This window comes from Hermetia illucens, chromosome 1 (assembly GCF_905115235.1).
Source record: "Hermetia illucens chromosome 1, iHerIll2.2.curated.20191125, whole genome shotgun sequence".
In the NCBI taxonomy this organism is placed as follows: Eukaryota; Metazoa; Arthropoda; class Insecta; order Diptera; family Stratiomyidae; genus Hermetia; species Hermetia illucens.
In genome coordinates this window covers 159,159,932-159,179,541 of record NC_051849.1, presented here as the reverse complement: position 1 = coordinate 159,179,541, position 19,610 = coordinate 159,159,932, and the positions used below count along the sequence as shown (strand labels likewise).

Genomic DNA, 19,610 nt, shown 5'->3' with positions numbered 1-19,610 from the left:
GAGGAGCAAACGCGATTAATAAAAGAATTCCATGATGGGGTTATTGGAGGACATAGAGGCGTCAATTGCCTTGAAGACTTTTTACGAAGAAGTTATAGATGGAAAGGAATGCGGAAAGCCATTCGGGATTACGTCCGTAACTGTGACGTATGTCAGCATCAAAAAATTATAAGGCGCAACTTAAAAACCCCAATGGTGTCCGGATAGCTGAGTGGTTAGAGCACAAGGCTGTCGTACGGAAGGTCGCGGTTCAAATCTCGCTGGCGACAGTGGGATTTGTAACGTGATTTGACGTCGGATACCAGTCGACTCAGCTGTGAATGAGTACCTGAGTCAAATCAGGGTAATAATCTCGGGCGAGCGTAATGCTGACCACATTGCCTCCTACAGTGTTCTGTAGTGTACCGTTACGGTCTTGAATGAAGTGCTCTAACACACTTCAAGGCCCTGATCCAATATGGATTGTTGTGCAAACGATTATTATTATTAATGGTAATAGAAAAACTTAAGGAACAACCATTTGACAGAGTTGCAATGGATGTCGTCGGTTTCAAATGGAAAGGCAAAGATTATAAAGCACTAACCATGCAAGATAATTTAACCAAATACCTCAAATATATTTATGTCAGAAAGGAAACTAGTAATTATATTAGCCGAGCTATCATCAATGAATGGATAGGATATTTTGGGATACCAAAGGAAATCCTGGCAGACAATAGTAACGTTTTAACGGGAAAATCTATAACGGAACTTTGTAAGAGATTGGGAATAAAACAAATCCCAATCAGTACAATGCATCCACAGTCGAATGGAGGTGCAGAACGATCGCATGGAAGGCTGAAAGAATATTTAAGGAGTGTCGTGAAGGAGACAGACCTAGACCATAAAGAAATACTTGGGATGGCAAGCCTTTGTTTCAATCAGTGTATAAGTCAAGGGACTAACAAATCAGCAGAAGAACTACTTTTTGGGAGAAAGACTCTACCCATTGAGAACATACGAGTTCCTTCTGATCAACAAGGACAAGGTAATATTCTGAGCAAAAGATTGCAAATACTGAAAGACATGAGAGAGCGTGCTAAACAATTCAACTGGAAAATTAAAGAAAAGCAAAAGGAACGGTATGACGAAAAACTAGATAAGCGAAAAATCGAATATAACTTTGAGATCGGGGATCAGGTACTTATCCGTCAAAAAACTCGTAAAGACACAGCTGAAAAGTGGTTTGGCCCTTTCAAAATTTTAGATTCCACCCAAAACTCAATACAAATTGATAATAGATCTAAGAGTTGGTTCAATAAGTGCGACGCCAAACTCTATTTTTCAGGTACATTGTCTGGTTCATCTCCCTCGCAGGACTCGGAACTTTAATCCAAGGGGATGTAACGGTTAAACCTATCAACTACCCCGGAGCCTTCTTCAATTATATTTCTGACTTAAAATTCGTCGACCAACAATTAAAACTAATTAAGGTTATAGATTTAAGTGAATTTGAAATGCAATTGAGTAATGTAAAGGTTTTGCTTAATAATGTAAACGAATTATGTACTAGTAAAATAGCCGCTTGTAAAAACTTGAAGTTAAACGGAGAACTTCAGGTGAAACGGCTGGGTCATAACATAAATACAGTATACGGTTTATTAGGCCTAACTCCAAATATTAGATTACGTAGGGGAATAGCGAATTGGGTTGGTGGTTCTCTAAAATTCCTTTTTGGTAGTATGGATTCTGACGATTTCGATCAAATCCAGAATGCTATTCATAGTATCGAGCAAAATGAATTCAACATCAGTAAAGGTATGATGAAAAACACATATTTGATGAAAGAAATAAACAAGCAATCTAACATAATAAGCACCGAGCAAAACTCGATTCGTCTAAAAATTAACGAAATTATAGAGGAAATTAAACTATTTAGCAACGTGAGTAATGAGCACGAACAACAACTTAGCTTGCAAGTTTATTATGAAGACATATATTCCAAACTTTACCATAAAACTGAAGTTTTAGATTTGCAAATAGAAATACTACTCTTCATTCAGGCCGGTATTTTACATCCTTTTATCCTCGAACCAGAACAATTAGTTGAAGAACTTAATAACATCAAAGAGAAGGACGATTTAGCAATAAGTCCTTTGATTGGCAACTATAAATTTATAACTAAAGATTTGCAACTTTCGGCATATTTAAAACAGAAGAAAATTTTCGTAGTAATATCTATGGATAAGGTCACTCGCCAACACTTTGAATTATACGAAACTGTTGTATTCCCTTATATAAGAACTAACGTTGTTATCACAATAGATAATCTTAAGAAATACCTTATTATAAGTAAAGACAGAGAATTTTACATAACAATAGACGAATTAGATTGCAAAGAAATTGGAGAAGTTAAAATATGCAAACCATTGCCATTAAAAAGTATTTACATCAAAAGTTGCGTAATAAATCTATTTTTGAAACAATCTGATAAAGAATGCGAATTTAGAAAAATAGACGCAGATTTGGATATCATGCACAAAATTAATAACTTACAATTACTCACTGGAAATACAATGGAAACAAACGTAGAATGTAAATGTAATAAAAGCAAAGAGATAAAAATTATTGGAACAAATATACTTAGTTTTACAAATGATTGTTCAATACATAGCGTAACGCATGATTATCTGCCAGAAAAAATAGCATTTGAAAGTTTTACTAAAAGAATCATAGAATTAGAAGATTGTTGTACCATTTTCAATATAAAGGATATCAAACAAAGTGAAAATAGGATCGGGAAACTCTCTACAGATAATGTTCACGAAATTAAATATTTAACACTAGAATTAGTCGAACAAGCCAATTTTTGGGACAAAGCAGTCCAACCAATTCCTAAAATCATACGTAGAAATTCAATTGTATCCTCTATCATCGGTATAGTAGTCCTGGTCGCTATAGCATTTTCCATATATAAATGTGCAAACGGTAATTTGTCCATCACCATATTCAGAAGTTGTTTCAATCGAAAAAATAGAATCCGAAAACTGAATAAAATAGATAAAAATGTGGCGTACAATAGAAGCGATGAAGATATTAGAATAGAGCCTATTGTTCCCATATCCTTAGAATCTAGCAACGAAAATACTAGACGCATAAGGAGCAGATACTTGTAAAAGTTCGAGGACTAACTTCCTTTATAAGGGGGAAGATGTCAGGTGCAATGCCACTGTGAGAAAATTTCGTTCTCACAACTCAGTTCCCATAACAAATCTAACTTCTAAGACAACAAAGAAATGTACACAATCAAAACATTGATTGGTTCTCAAAACATTCGGCTACAAATTGCAACCTAGCATCTTATCCACCTGACTATAAATATAAGCCGCTTGATTATAATTATGCTTTTTCTGTCTAGTTCTCGTCTCGTGGAGACATTATAATCAGATAAAATAAACTACTATATATAATAAAACAGTGATTTTTATATTGCATGATTTTATATTGCATATACGCGGATAATAAAATTATAATATCACAAAACAGTGATTTTTATTGCATATTCGCGCCTAACAGACTCCTGTACTAGTGCGATGTCAATGTCTTCTTGTAGCAGAAAGACAAGCAGATTAGACTAGGTGCACTTCGAGTGCTGTTGATTTATCTACGCTACCCTCAGCATGATCTGCTTGCGTCGATTAGATCTAGGTCGTCGTCCGATTTTGCGGAACGGCACAATTTCACCTTTACGTTCCTGAGTCCGAACCGCATTTAGTGGTCTACCTAGATGACCAGGGGTGAGCTTCGTCTCTGCTCGTCTGCGAATCTTCCTCTATCGCCATTTTTTTATCTTTTTTAACAAAGCTCATTACTTGGTCCTACGAGTAGTCCGGGAAGAATCTCCAACTTGATTAGCGCGGCCACCAGGGGTCTTATTTGAAACAGAAGGTGCCCAAGGTATTCAGAGTTCGCGTACAAAAGTTTAAGCTTACCATTGGCTACGCAGCTCCGGGTGTATGCTGTTTCACATTGGTTTGGGGTCCTGTTAGTACCTTCTCTAGTGCAAGGAACACTAACTCGGGCTGTTGCTTCAGCTCATCCCTCTGCCAGATCCACTTGCCCCTGACACATGACCAGCAGGCAAACAGATCCTCATGAGGATGAGCACACTCCCAGTCCGGCCCTACATACTCTTGACCCATTCGAAGAAGGTTTGCAGCAGCTACTTCGAGAGGGTCATGTAAGGACTTTCCAAAATATGCAGCCTTAACCTGAAGCAGCCCCTCTGGGATGATGCGCGTATTTTTTTCTCTTCCATTTTTCGTTTTCCATTCACAAGGATTACATAATGTTTCGCGATATCCCATTTTGTTTATCAGGTTCCGATCCAGTCCCACAATTCGGCTAAAGAATGCAAGAAGTTTTGTTAATAACATCAGAGCGACTATAGTGCCCAGTTTCCCGACCCTAGCTCGAACAGAGGCGTGCAAGCCGGTGTCGATGGGAGACTAGTGAAACTGCAGACTTTTGGGATAGCTCTGCCTTCTTGATCGACTTCAACCCATAATATCTTACGGGTAAATTTATCCCAACCGAATCGAAAATAAGAAACAAAACTGAATTCAAATGTTTATTTCTCCAATATCAACTTAACAGATAATCCTGCATTACAAATTGTACAAATCGATTATATACATGACTATCATAGCTGGACAATTTGAAATTAGTAAAGTTCGACGTAGAATATATTTGAAGTAAAAGATTTTTAATTTTTTTCGCCGATTTTTCAATAATGGAGACACAAACCCATGCAATTCAATTGGGACTTTTCATACAAAAGGTTCTGTGGGAATTTATTTTCTACGGAAAATTAACCTAGCAAATGTTTTGGTAAGTTCAACTAACTAAGTACAAAATCGAAGGGTTTTTGGTTAGTGTCAATACCTATGCAACCCGTCTTTGCATTCACGAGATTTTAGTATCTGAAATTCTTAGAGATACATTCACATAAGTATATCTAATATTTATGTACTAGCTAAAGAGTGTGTTAGTTACTTTTTGATCATTTTCCCGTATTACTTTTTATTTTGGTATGGACTTGCTATAATGTATTAATTTAGATACATTTTAATTCAATAAATGTGGATCAATAACATCCTCGTATTGGGCTGTGTTGTCCAATTTACTTTCAGCTGGGTACATTTTCGAAATTGAAAATGTTTTCAAATGGCTACTATAACTGCAAAGGACTTCAAACTATTTAACTGTTTTCCTTTTTTGCAACTGGATATTCAGATGTTCATTTTTCTCAGCTTTAATGGCTTAGCTGAACATTATACCTTGATTATCTGTTAGACTAAACTAGGTTTCTAATAAAATTTAAACCCTATCTACCAGAACTTTTTCGAATCAGCACCTGGAGTCTGATTACTTTTACTATGATGAACTAACTCTGATAGTCTAAAGCTTTAATTTCAACTCTTCATCGTCTCTTATATGCACAAAGGCACTCTTAAATTTTTCTGAAAACTTCTTCGACCCATTCATCATTCAGATACTTATGAACATTTATCTAAATGTGAACTGCATTCATCTTTCAATTGCAAATTTTCAATCAAAAAATTGGAACAAAACTTGATATTATTGTCTTCCTTTAGTACAACACTATAGGACAATAATACAGTTTTCTTCGTGGAAAAATTTGCAACTGAAAAACTATCTTTTCCTGTAATTCATTTTGATAATTTATAAATCTAATATTGCATCTATCTACATAAGATTACATATAAACAATTAACTTAGTAGCAGATAGTAGAGTAAAATTCCCGCCAGGATGGGAATAACACGGTCTCAGAGAACACGCTCACCCACTGATGGGGTCCTTTTAACGAGCATTGCTGCTGATTTGCCAATGCCATTTGAGATATCTGTATTTGGATTGATTTTGTAGTTCGTAGAGTCGTTTGTTGGAGTGGGTGCACATTTCACAGGTGCTACCTGATGTGGGGCTGCGTCTGGCACTAAGCGACGGAGGAACTGGGAATTGCATCCCCATGGGAAGACCCTAATAATAAATAAATTAAAATTAGTTTCCCTAATTAGGAAAATACTAATAAATTAGTATGAACTTACCATTTCAACGACAAGAGTATTTTGATATATCCTGGTATCACAGCAACTTTTTCATTAGTTTTGATTGCTTTAATGATGCGATCAGCAACATCTTCAGCTTTGAGAATGGGCACCCATCTACTGGAATTAGTGAATTTGAAAATGTAGGAAAGCTATTCAATTAAGTTCGTCTTACCTCGCATTAACATCATCGAACATTCCGGTAGCACCAATAAAATAAGGACAAATGCATGTTGTCTGGACACCTTGATGACCCAAGACATCAAGTTCTAGTCGCAAAGCTTCATCGAATCCAACCTAAAATGAAAATGTTAAATTGATCAAGTTTGGGAAAAACTAACGTGGTACGGCTCCCTTCAAGGAATAATTGTCTCTCTAACGAGAGATGTTGATAATTAGATAGAAGCCAAATCCCAAGATAGTATCTTGATTTATACGTTGAGGGCATAAATGTACAGAAGAAACTTAGAGCTTATGGTTAAATAGTCATCTTGAAGTTAAAGCCGATATGTTTACAGAGCAGAAGGTGCAAAAAGCGACAAGGAAACTGCAGACCATCATAGCTGCCCTTGTAATAGACACAATCCTCTGGGTCCATATAATCGAAGTATATACCGTGCATGTTTGGTAAAAGCTCATACTATATTGAGGTTGACCACGTTAAAGTGGTGTTTATTCCCAAATCGGGCGAAGTTCCTAACCAATCAGTATAACTACCTTTTTACTAAAAGGAGTGAAGAGCCTGTAGACTAGTACATAAGGAGTAGGTATGTAACAGGCGATATGCCTATCAGAAAGGCAAATCCACAAGCTTACAGATCAACTTACAGATATTCGTGGTCATCGTTCTTAGCGATTTTACACATACTGGAGTAAAGGAAGATCCACGTTGTGATCAGACAAGTTTTAAGTACATATATATGTAGATAGGTACTCCCTCCCTCGTTATGGATACTGGTGATGAGAACACAACGATTTTTACGCAAGCATTTCTGGTCATCTAAGCGTAGTAAATATCGGCCAGTTTGCAAATCCAATATACGACAAAGCTGAACTTACAGGGAACGGTAAAAAGGTTGGAATAGTTAACTTCACAAGGAAGGATCTACATACTCCTTGCTTTACTGAGGATAAGGATCCAGCTGGCATAACATTCAAGTATTGAGAAGTGCATCTCGACTCCAAACTAAAGTGAAATATCAGAAATCGGATCCAATCCAGGATTGTTTTTAGAAAACGCAATTAGAGAGTATGCCTAAACCCTCACCAACATGACGACCATGTATCAGACAAAGATATGCGTCATTTTATTGGCAGTAAAAATGTCCGAAACAACAATGACAGTGTCCCATCAATCGAAACTTTTCGGACGGTTAAGCAATGTCATCAGCGTAAATAGCAGCACAATACCAAGCCAATTGGTTTGGACTAGCCACTAGTTGTTACTTAGTCCGTGACAGGTCGGCTTACTCCAACCTTCACAATGGTTTGACCAGAGCAAACATTTGGCGTTGGGTATAAACTGTCAAAGCTCCTCTGAGCGGATTCCATGGTGTTCTCAATTATACAGCTCCGTATTTTAAATGCAGCCAGATCTTGGAAAAAATCCTTTTAACGAAGCATCTACCCATTCTATGCCTCTAGAAAACGTCCCCAGATTCACAAAAGCCTGCGAACCCAGCCATTGAATAAGTGATTTTAGGCGATAATACAATGGACCTAATTGAACCTTAAGCTCACGTAAGATATAAACTCTACCACTCTATAGTTAGGGGCTTCTCAGAACCAACTGGATTCACGCCAGGTAGTAGCAATCAGCGGTACACAGCCTGCACTCAGCCGGGTACAGTGAAGAGCAGAACCTCTTCTAGACAATTCGTCTTGCTCTTTATGTACCTGTATTAAAGAACCCAGAGGAGGTAGGGTGAATCACCTAGACGGCTCAGCTCATACTTGCACAGGCTCATCAGCTTGCAGGATACCGTCGTTGACTCTCCAAATTTGATTGTGACCCAACTTTTAACCAAAAGTGGTATATTTAATTTGACAATCGGATCACATTTGCCGCATTGCTGGTGGTAGCTAAGTACTAACTAATAATCTCCACCTGGAGAATTGTACGAACTACGCTGTTGTATATTCACAAAACCTTTTTCGGACAAAGACATTTTCTTCATGGCTTTTTACAATTTCTTAACCTCAAACTGTCTGAAATAGTATAGGGACGAAAACTCCAGGTTATTCCTCACAGCACCTCTTACTGGGGCGGATCAATCGTGATTTTGAAACAGTCCCGCTCTTAACACAATCATTACCCTTATGTTTTTCGCGTTTCTAGCGAAAACATGTATGAGTAAAGATATTATCTCTATATAAATTGCTAATGCATGTGGCTACCATAAACTCTGGCAAATCGCATCAACAGACATTTCTGCTGATGTTGTTTTATTTTCTGTCCACCGTCAGGCAAGCTTTGTTCCAGCGATTGGCAAAAGGCAACTTTAAGGGGCCCTATCATTATCACTATATATATATATAAGATTGTCATTTGCTCCTTGGTTGTATATAGCACGTTAACCACACTACGAGTAGTCGTTCCCGGTTCGCTGAAATACGCTTCAGCTCCTACCGCAGCTTGCCAATACATACGCCCGCTCTCCTTCTCCAAGTGCCCTTGGACCACTTTCGCCTTCCGATCACAGTACGTATGAGTCTAAGGCTGTTAATGCATCGGGCAAAATCCAATTCAGTGCCACCATTGGCCGAAACCAGGCTCCCTAGAGATACAAATTCATCAACGTCATCAATGTTCTCCCATTAATGCATTTAGGGAGAGTGCGATAACCCGGCAGACTGAGAACGTTGGTTTTGTTGGTGTTTATTTTCTGTCCAACTATACTTGCATCTTTTTGCAAATCCAGACCCATTTGGCCGAGGTTCATGAGCCGGTGAGAGGGCAAATAAGTGTCATCAGTATATTCGAGGTGGGAGGAGGAACTTCACCAATAACAACAATAAATACTATCTATGACAAGATGCAACCCTGCGGACTCTTACATCGGTGAAGCACGCGATATTTTTTGCCATCTCTGATAATGGCTGGATGGAATGCCCCTTCTGCGTAAAGCACTCTAGATACACTCCCTGTTCATGCTATCGAAAGCTTTCTCAAAATCGACTAAAAGATCTTGACTTGGGCACTATTCCAAAATGATCCGTATGGTATTGATATGGTCAATGCAGGAGGATCCGGAGCGGAAACCAGTCTGCCCGCTCTCTCTTCTCAAATGCTCCAGGATTATCTTAGCCATTACCTTGGCAACGGCAACGCCTCCAATTTTCACATTCAAAGCGGGTCTCCTTCTTTGGAGTCTTGACAATCAATCCCTTTTTTGACTCTCTGGGAAAAGTCTCGGATTCACAAGATATCCGCATGAATGGAAACAGCAAATCTGTAGTAACTGCAGTAACTCTGCAGGGAGGCCGTTAAACCCACCGGCATTACCTCGTTTGATTGCATTGATGGCGTAAATGACTTCTCTTCTAGTTAGAGTAACAGTCCGTATCGGCATGTTACGCTGACTAGCCATTTCATTCAGCAGAGGAGGAACCTCATTGAATGTGGTACGGTTCAGAAGTGTTCTTTCTCCCTCTTGAGCTGCTCGTCATAGTGAAGAAGTCGACTTTAGCGCTCCTTAATAGAAATATCGAAAGATTTGTCACTACATGCAAACTCTTTCGTGATATGGTGTACACATTTGAGGTCGTTGCGATCCGCGGCATCTTCCGCTTCCCTGACCAGGAAGCCTCACCTCTACCTGGGAGCAACATGACCGAAGCCGCTCCCTTTTATGATTTTACAAAAAAAGAGTGCGCATTATATCGAATGTAAGTCCCCCCACACTTCAGACCAAAGCTTGACCTGAGCTAGACAATTTTTGTTTAGGGATTGAGGAGACGTCAATCCCCATCCACTTGATGTCGGACTGGACGGAATGGAGAACAGCTTACGCCCACTCTTTTTGATGCACGGAGCCCTTGGCCGCATCTGCTGTGTTGCGTCTGTCCAGCTTATATCGTCCAATTTTCGATCAAATTAGAGGAAGCGAGCATTCTATGGACCCTCGCTATCGTTATCGAAGAATGTGCGCACATTCAACCAATCAGAGTCCGTTTTCGATAGCCAAAAGTCGAAGCTGTGAGGTCAGTCCCTATACGAGACACTGTCCACATTTCAGTAGCAATAAGGTCACAAAATTTGCAGGTTACCAGCCCACAAATTTCAATCCCTTTTAGTCGCCTCTTACGACAATCAGGGAAATTTTAAAAAAGTAATCTATCAAAATGCAGGACCGCTAAAGTTTACTATTGAATACATGGAGACAGCTAAAATGCAGCAATAACCTGTACTCATGTAAGGGTTCGGTTTATGAAAGTTTTGGGGTTTCATGTAAAAGGAGTTTTGAAATCTCAGCTTTTTATAGAATGACACACAGTCTGAGTTCGGAAATTTCAACTTTCAACTGGCAACGTTGGACTTCCTTAAGCGTAAATTACGAGGTTCGAGAATCTAAAAGGAGAACATTTCAAATGTGCTTGGCGACTCTACGACTCTCTACGACAGAGACAAAGGCTGAACCACAGGAGACGCAGTGCTTGAAGTCGTGAACTGTTAACGTTGAGGAACGCGATTTCCTGCATTATCCTATATTAGTTATTATTCAAGTGGAATCAGCTAGAATGTCAACCAACATAAATAAAGATAGTTTACTAACGGTAATACTTGCTGCTAATGATGAACAAAATAATAAAAGGGAAAGGAAACCAACCGGCAAAAGAAGGAAGTATAGAAGCTGCACAAGAAGAAGCTGCACAAGAAGAAACAGCGAAAAAATGTAAAACGGTAGAAGGAAAATACCCTAAAGCGCCAGGAAAACCCAATAATGTATCTCTGGTGAAAACATAACGGTGTCAATGTCAAGATTGAAAGTCTCACTAAACATCAAATTCTAAGGGTTGGAGGTAAGTGATGATGACACCCGGATATAATTGGAAAAATCGAACCACATATGATACGTAAAATCATTCGTAGCTGAGGAGAAAGCCCAATTATAGCTCAAAGCCTCGACCTCGGAACATCACCGCAGACATTTTTAAACTGCTTCCCCAGATAATTATTGAAGTGACTGCGATTTTTCTGAAGAAATGTTTCGGGTGGTTCCGGGGGAGGTTTTGATTATAAAAGAGCTCTAGCGAAAATATGGAAGCGGACATAGAAAACGAGAACAATTAGGAGAATGAATGTCCCAAAGAGTTCGTGAAACACTACAGGCAGCGGGTGTGAAAAGATTAGCTCATATGGAATGCGTGGACTCCTCAATGTGAGTACATCAAACGATATAAAATGTACCATCGAGCATTTTGCGGACAGTATTCACGATATTCAAACGAAGCAAACGACTTTCAGTAAACACAAACCTTCGCGGAGATCGTTTCGGGCGTATTATCGTTGGAAGCTACATCGACAATATGTCGACTCACCGACAAACCATGCAGATGTAATGCGAAGATGACAAATTGGGACTGTCAGGGCTTCAAGGTTTCTAAAGGTGACTTAACTCGAGATTGCAAAATGGCTTGGAAACGATTCAGACCAGTCGAGCCACAGGAAGGAGAAACGAAGAGAAAATTGCTAGACAACTGCCAAGTGGAACCATCAATAGGCTCTAGTTAATTTGAAGGTGCTTCAGCTGCCTTCCTTAAAACATTGCCTAAGTATTAACTTTGGTCAATGTGCATAGAATGTTACGAAGTTAATAATTAGTGGAATTTGGAATGGTCGCCTAGATTTTTCAAGAAAGCTAGACGAAGATTCGACGAGTTATGAAGTCAATGATCTTAATACGAGCGTGCATTTTTAAATAAAAATATTATAACCATAATGAAGAAGGCCGCATGGCAGGATATTGTAAAATATTTCGTAATAGATTCGGGTCGTTGGAGATAATGACGCTCAGCTACTGAAAGTTAAGTCGACATTGAAGCAACTGCAACAAGATCAAAGAAACGATGCAGAATTATTGGAGATTGTCGATCTAAAGGATCATTATCGAAGGCTAACGTGCAGCGATATGGCAGAAGGAAGTCTAACATTGAAAGATCACTTGTCAAAATGGTAGAGTTTACGACACAAAGTTCAGAAAGGTAAAGGTGGCGAAGTCGAACGAAAGCTGATTATAGTGTCAAGAAATAAAAATTATTCGGCGAATACTTGAAGGATCACATACCTCAAACGTCGTGATTCAAAGTTCCTTTTTACCTTGAACAAGCAAGGGTAAATCGACCCTAATTTATACCAGGTCCTATTATCATATAACTCATGTGCAAAAAAGAAGTTCATATCCCAGTGCAGCATCAACTTTTTGGTAAAGTAAGGGGTAAATCTAACCGAAATTTCTTGCCAATTGGGGGCGTAGCTCGTAGGTAATACCTTGGTGATAAATCCAGGCCTTAGTATGGCACAAATAATTTCCGGTAGCGTGTCGACTATGAACCGAAGTCACGATCGAGGGTGACAATCATCAAAATGGAACAATACCGGAATCTCGCGGAAGTAAAGGCAGGCATATAATTCTCTTTGAAATCACTAAGAAACTAATTTTGCAAAACCTCGTTAAAAGCACAAGTGATTTTGAACTTCTTTATCGCTGTGAAAAGATCCCAGATTACTTATTTTACTTATTAGTTGGCATTTTTTTTTGTAGAAAGTAATCTTACGGTTGCCTCTTCAGCAGGAGCAAACCATTTCATTTAGCTCAAACTACAACTAAATCAGAGGTCGTCCTATAGTTACGAAACGCACCATATATTTCTTAGCGAAAGATTTTTCGGTCGAATAATACACTTTTTTAAGAAGAACTAAATATGTACCTACCGCAGTGTAGTACTTCCAAATACTCAACAAAAGTAAAATATGATAGTAAGTTAGTTATATTTACCGCGGCGAATTTGCTGGCACAATAATCAACCAATTTTGAAATTCCGACATGTCCAGCTAAAGATGCAATAGTGACGATATGCCCGCAGTCGTTCTCTATCATCTGTGGCAAGAAGGCTTTAGTGGTCTGAAATGAAAATAAGAAATTAAAGTATTTTCTGGACAGAAATCTGTTTAAAATAAACTTTCGAGGAGTTATCTTAAATGAAAAACAAGTCCGGGACTGAGGCTAAGCGCATCATCTTCCTTTTCTTTTACTATACATGCAACCAGAAATTTAGTTACACCCTTTTTATCGTAGATAATTCCCATAGAACCTAGATCTAATCACTATCAGTTTTCTTCGAGTATTTTTATCTATTTTATTATTTTTTTCTAAAAAGTAACACTATTTAAACAAATCCGAAACTATTTTCAGGTAAATTTCGAGAATATTCATTTTAAATATTACATAATTCCACGTAGGCTTTCCGTATCAGCGAAGAGACCCCTTGCTCTTTATTTCTGTTCATTTTTCCATTCATTCAGTTGTAATCAATCTCTCTCCTGTACAATCCTTTGTGGAGCGCAGGGCATCTTCAGAGTTTCTTTTTCGAATCATTGTTTTTTATCTAATTTTTTTTTAATGGGACTATGCTTCAGTTTCCTTATCATTACGCATAATACAAGTGATAAATCTACGACCGTGAAACAACACAAAGACAAAGACAAACATCCATGGCTAAGCGAGATTTCAACCGGGGCAATAACATCAAGAGGCTGATGGTCAAGTAACTCGACCAGCGTATCGTCAACTTATTCTTTGGTAAATTGTAATTTATAAATTTTAAATTTTATTGATGTTCAAGCAGTTTTAACTACCGCTATTATAGAAATGTCAATGGCAATGCAATCACTAATTCGGTTGAGTCTCAACCTCTCGATCTTATCTTAGTTGCATGTCATGCATATTCAAATTTATGATTGATCGTATGATATAGGTATAGGTAGGTATGATATCAAAATCATGCTTAGAGATTTTAACAGCCAAGTAGAGGCGGAGCCCGAATACATCGTTGGCTCCCGTAACTAACATAAAACTATTAAAATAGTTATCGTTCCGATGCTTGTAGTTCTTCAAAACTAGGTAGCTTGCTCCTACTACAATATATTTTAATAGTTAGTAAATACGTATTTCGAAAGCTACTTACTCTCTTCCTCAGTACTTAAGCTACTGAGGAAGCTAGCTAGCTAGGGAAGTAGCTTTCGAAATACGTATTTACTAACTATTAAAATATATTGTAGTAGGAACAAGCTACCTAGTTTTATTTTTATATAAAACTATTCATAACAACGGATTGCGGATTATCCAAGAAGCAGTGTCGCACGAAATGGTTATTGAAATTCACTGGTTTGCGCAGAAAGCAGTCCATAAACACACCAGTTTCAACCAAATTGACCACGTGCTAATCGAAAGCCGCCATCTTTCAACCTTGATGAATGTTAGAGAATATAGGGGCTAATACAGACTCGGATCACTATCTCATTCGTATGGTGCTCGGAGCTCGAATAACAATACCACTTCGAATTCCCTCTGACAATCAGGTGAGAGTTAACACTGAAAGCAATTTAAAGCAGAGCTCCCTCGTTCAAAACCCAAAACAAAGCATAAATCTACTAAGTTCAACTTCCGCAAAGCCAATTTTGTCGGTCTGAACTCATCTTTACCGTCTTTCAACTGGATACATATATTAAGCAACTCATCATGTGATCAAGCTCTAAACACCTTTTACAATATGCAGTCCGATCTCCTCTCCTTTTATGTACCTTGTTCTCCTCCCTGCCTCCGTTTGTACCCAACTTGGTTCGTAAGCGAAATTCTTATTACCATTCGCCTGAAACATACACTGCGGAAGAAGTTTAGGGCTTCAAAGAATGACGCTCACCTTGCTCACTTTAAGGCTATATGCTCTACTGTGAAGTCAATGGTTAAAAAGCACGTAAAGGGTACTTATTGAGCCTCGAAGCCGCCCTTGCCCACGGTAACTTAAAACTCTTCTGGTCTCACCCTCGCAATTCTCGTAATCCCACTCAATCTCTCCCTTCTTCTATCAGTTTTGCTGACTCCACTGCCAACTCCCCACAACAATCCTGCGACCTTTTCTGCACATACTTCTCTTCAGTGTTTTCTCCCCCGAGCCCTCCACCCTCTATACCTCCCATAACTGCAGAGGTCCTTCATCATCATCATCATCAACGGCGCAACAACCGGTATCCGGTCTAGGTCTGCCTTAATAAGGAACTCCAGACATCCCGGTTTTGCGCCGAGGTCCACCAATTCGATATCCCTAAAAGCTGTCTAGCATTCTGGCCTACGCCATCGCTCCATCTTAAGCAGGGTCTGCCTCACCTTCTTTTTCTACCATAGATATTTTGGCTTTATAGATTTTCTGCTGGCTTTATAGATTTGTCTCGGCAGGATGAGCATCGAGGTGTATAAGGCTTTATCCTGCTGACTTGTTGGTTCTCCCAGGCTTCCTTTTTCCGTCTGTGAAGTCGTTCCTCCGCTCGACGAAGTTCGTGATAAGTCTCTGCGCGTGCCCGTGTTCTTTGAGAATGCAACATTACTCGGTATGCAGCATTCTTCCGTTCCGTTGCTAGCTTAAATTCATCGTCAAACCAACCGTTCCGACTCCTTTTGCGGCTGGGGCCAAGTATGTTTGTGGCCGTGTCCATGATAACATTCTTCAGGTGTGTGAAGGTGTGTGAAGATGATTTGTTGATGCTTCCATCTCCAGGTCCTCTGTTGACTGCAGTTATTGCGGCATCCATTTCCCTCTTATAGGTGTCGCGGAGGGTTGTGTTGTGGATGGCTTCAGTGTTCACTCTCACCTGATTGTCAGAGGGGATTCTAGGTGGTATTGTTATTCGAGCTTGGAGCACCATGCCAACGAGATAGTGATCCGAGTCTATATTGGCCCCCCTATATGTTCTGACATTCATCAAGGCCGAGAGGTGGCGGCGTTCAATCAACACGTGGTCAATTTGGTTGAAAGTGGTCCCGTTTGGAGAAGCCCACGTATGTTTGTGGACCGCTTTCCGCGCAAACCAGGTACTTCCAACAACCATTTCGTGTGACCTTGCTAATTGAGTAGTCCGCAGTCCGTTATCATTTGTTTTTTCGTGTAAGCTATGGGAGTCAACGTATCGCCTGAATACTGGCTCCTTCCCTACTTGGCTGTCAAAATCCCCAAGTATGATTTTGATATCATATCTGGGACAGGCTTCGAGGGTTCGTTCTACTGCCTCGTAGAAGGTATCCTTCTCCGACTCTGCAGTCTCCTCTGTAGGGGCGTGAATGTTAATGAGGCTTATATTTCTAAACTTGCCTCGCAAGCGCTTATGTTTTCAAAGCTGATAACAGCAGGTTTTATTTTTGCCTGACTAAGAAACCTATTCCGAGCACATGGTTTACTGGATGGCCGCTATAATATATGGTGTAGCGACTCTTCTCCAGGAAACCGGTCCCTACCTCTCTCGCATCTCCTGTAACGCTGTTATATCAGGCCTATATTGGGACAGGGTATTGGCTAGCTGCTCATCAGCTTTATCTCTGTACAGGTACCGCACGTTCCATGAGAAAATACGGAAATCGTTAATCCGTTGTCGTTGCCGGGTTCGTTGTTGTAAGATCCATCCTGTCCGAGACTCCTTTTCGTGGCTTCGTAACATCGGTTTTCCGTGTAGGGTTGTCAGCCCTACTCACCCCCAACCTGGAGGACCGATTGGTACAGTTTGTCCCGTTTTTAGGCGCGGGAAACTCGCCTTCATCCTTCTCCGTCTGCAGCTTTTCGTTATGAAAGAGCTCCCAGCGGTCACCACGTGGAGGTGGAGACAGGGTTTGATAGTAGAGCTGTTGGTGTTGGTTCAGCAGGCATTTCCCAGGTGTTATGCTCTATCGTGGGTACCAACCCACGTTTCGCCCTGGGACCTATACTACCCTTTGACCGTCCTTACCAACCCTAACCTGAAGAGCGGAGAACCTTCCCTTGTGAACTACCGCCCCATTTTTCTTCTCTCCTCTTGCTCCAAAATCCTCGAAAGATACGTCGCACTTCAGTCACTTCATTGTCAAAGAGCAGAATGGTTTCGTGAAACATAGATCTACGGCTTCAAACTTTCTGGTCTTTACCAACTTTGTTGCTAATGCTTTAATTCACGACAGGAAGTACATGCTATTTATACCGATTTCTCCAAAGCCGTTGATACCGTTGACCATAACATTTTCCCTTCTAAACTTTCATTACTAGACTCTTATCTCTCATACCGTTCCTGCAAAGTTTCTTTTCATGGTTACTCATCTCGTTTGTCCTGTCCTTCCTCCGGTGTTCCCCAAGGATTTATACTTGGTCCGCTACTCTTCCTGTTTTTTATCAATGATCTCGCCTCCAGCCTGACCTACCCGTATTTGCTTTATGCAGACGACCTTAAATTGTTTGCTTATGTTTTGTCTCCGCTGGAGTGTGCTCTCTTACAGTTCAACCTTGACAATTTAGTCCGTCGGTGTTCGGTCAACAAATTATCACTGAATGTCAACAAACAAAATACCTAAACCCTCCCCAACATCCTTTTCCGATTCTCTCAGTGGACCTCCTACAAAGAACTTGGTGAAACATTCAACGACAAACTTCGTTTCAATTCCCACTTCGTTGACATTATCGATAGAGCTTCCAAAATGCGTGATTTTATCCTACGTTCCTCCTCCGAATTTACCTCAGTTGAGCCCTCCTTAACACTCTTCTATTCCCTTGTCAGAAACATCCTCGAATATTGCTTGTAGTCTGGTCCTCCTTCCGCATTCGTGACTGCCCCACTCTTGAATTTGTACAACACAAATTCACCCGGACCCTCTTTTACAAAAAGAACCTTCTACAGATTGATTATCCGTCACGACTCCACACTATCAATCTCAGTTGTCTGATGGACTGCTCCGCCAACTCGGATATTACTCTCCATATCGCCTCGTCTCATAACACACGTAGTGCGGACATTTTTGATGTACTCTTCGCGGAGCTCGCCCTACAGCTTGGGTCCTTTGACTCTATTTCCTTCTCTAGTTTGAAGCGTAAAATAAGCCATTCACTTGCTCCTCCCTCTGAGGACAATACGTAACAAGGAATTTGTTTTCTCTGTATTGTTCTCATTAAATAAATAAATAAATAAATGCTTGCATACCACATTGAGTTATGGAAAACCATTTTAGATCCAGTAAATGGAAATCTATTTTCACCCTCCATGTTCAGGCAGGATAACAATCAAAATAGGTCATCTCAAAAACTTGAACGAAGAATGTTTGATTACCATAAACCCCAAACTGGTAGATGGTATGAAAAGCCCTTTCTCTACTACATTCTTTACCATGCGCCTAAGGCCACCCACTTGTCGGCTACCCACTTCTGATGTAGTGAATTTCATTGAGCATCAGAGGACCATTTCTTTCGAGGTCAATCTGAGCACCTCATTTGTTTCGCACTCTCCTAGATCAACCGAAGATCGTGATATGGTCGACCTGTTTAGATGTTCGATGTCGTTCTTCGAAGGTTGACGGACCTTGTGTTTATGCTCAAACGCTGTGCCACCAATGACAAGGCGGTGAAAATTAGAAAAATCAACAAACCTTTCACGATTGTTATTAAAGTGCTCATTATATGATCCAACAAGGGTTGCCAGATCTTATCTTAGCAATTAGATCGCTCTCACAATGTCACCTTTAGAAAACCTCTCCTGAACTATGTGCAACTGCTCATAGAAATCATCCTCCTCGTTTAAATCGGAAATTCCGCTGAAACATAGTATTAAATAATAGTCTGGGATCCTGGCAGAAATCCGCTTCTAAGTCATGAAAGCGCGCCTTCTAAGAGCTACCAGCGACAGTCCGACACTGGACTCGCGTCTGCTACCACTAAGTTTTCCAGGGTACAAAAGCACTTCGTGGAGAGAACGGAAGATGCACTTTTCAGGGTCTACCATCTTACTTCGCCAGAACCAAGTTGGAAAAGACGAGCACTCTGGGTTCCCAAAAAACCATTGTCAAGTGTGTACTTTTCAGAAACTATTCATAAAGATGTGTCGAGTTTATATTGAAAAGTCATATGTGTTTAAAGCAATGGATCATCAGGTCTATCTTACCAAGTATCTCATTCGCCAATTAAACAAGAATTGCGATGCGATAGAGGAAAGTATTTCCCAAAGAATTTACACCCGCCTTTTGGTTGAAAGAAAACCTCCATCTCTCTTAAACTCAATGTAGAACGACGAATCTCACTGTTTGCATGGGCATTCACATTTCTATCTTCCTACGAAAAATTGTATCAATCGATATAACCGTTTTTGAGGAAAGTGCGCACGGGCAAACAGACTGGTAAACAGAATCACTGTCGAGCAGAAGGAGGTCTACTTTCACCATGAATGTTCGAAGTAATGTTGGTTTAGTATAGTATGGATAGCAGACAAAAACAGTAAG

At 39.9% G+C, this 19,610-nt stretch overlaps 1 protein-coding gene across 2 annotated transcripts in view; it reads right to left on the bottom strand.

Moving 5' to 3' along the window:
* Nucleotides 1–4,596: 4,596 nt before the first annotated feature.
* LOC119660231 (estradiol 17-beta-dehydrogenase 11) overlaps nt 4,597–19,610 on the bottom strand; it is a 204,797-nt gene continuing 189,783 nt past the window's right edge. Inside the window, exons 5-8 of one of the 2 annotated variants that reach the window (XM_038068691.1) lie at nt 13,110–13,235; nt 6,287–6,408; nt 6,112–6,228; nt 4,597–6,043 (exon numbers count right to left, since the gene is read on the bottom strand). In XM_038068691.1, coding sequence (XP_037924619.1) covers nt 5,830–6,043; nt 6,112–6,228; nt 6,287–6,408; nt 13,110–13,235 — 579 coding nt within the window. In that variant the 3' untranslated portion in view covers nt 4,597–5,829. Of the gene's footprint in view, nt 6,044–6,111; nt 6,232–6,286; nt 6,409–13,109; nt 13,236–19,610 lie in introns of both variants that reach the window. The other variant, XM_038068682.1, reaches the window with a different exon arrangement.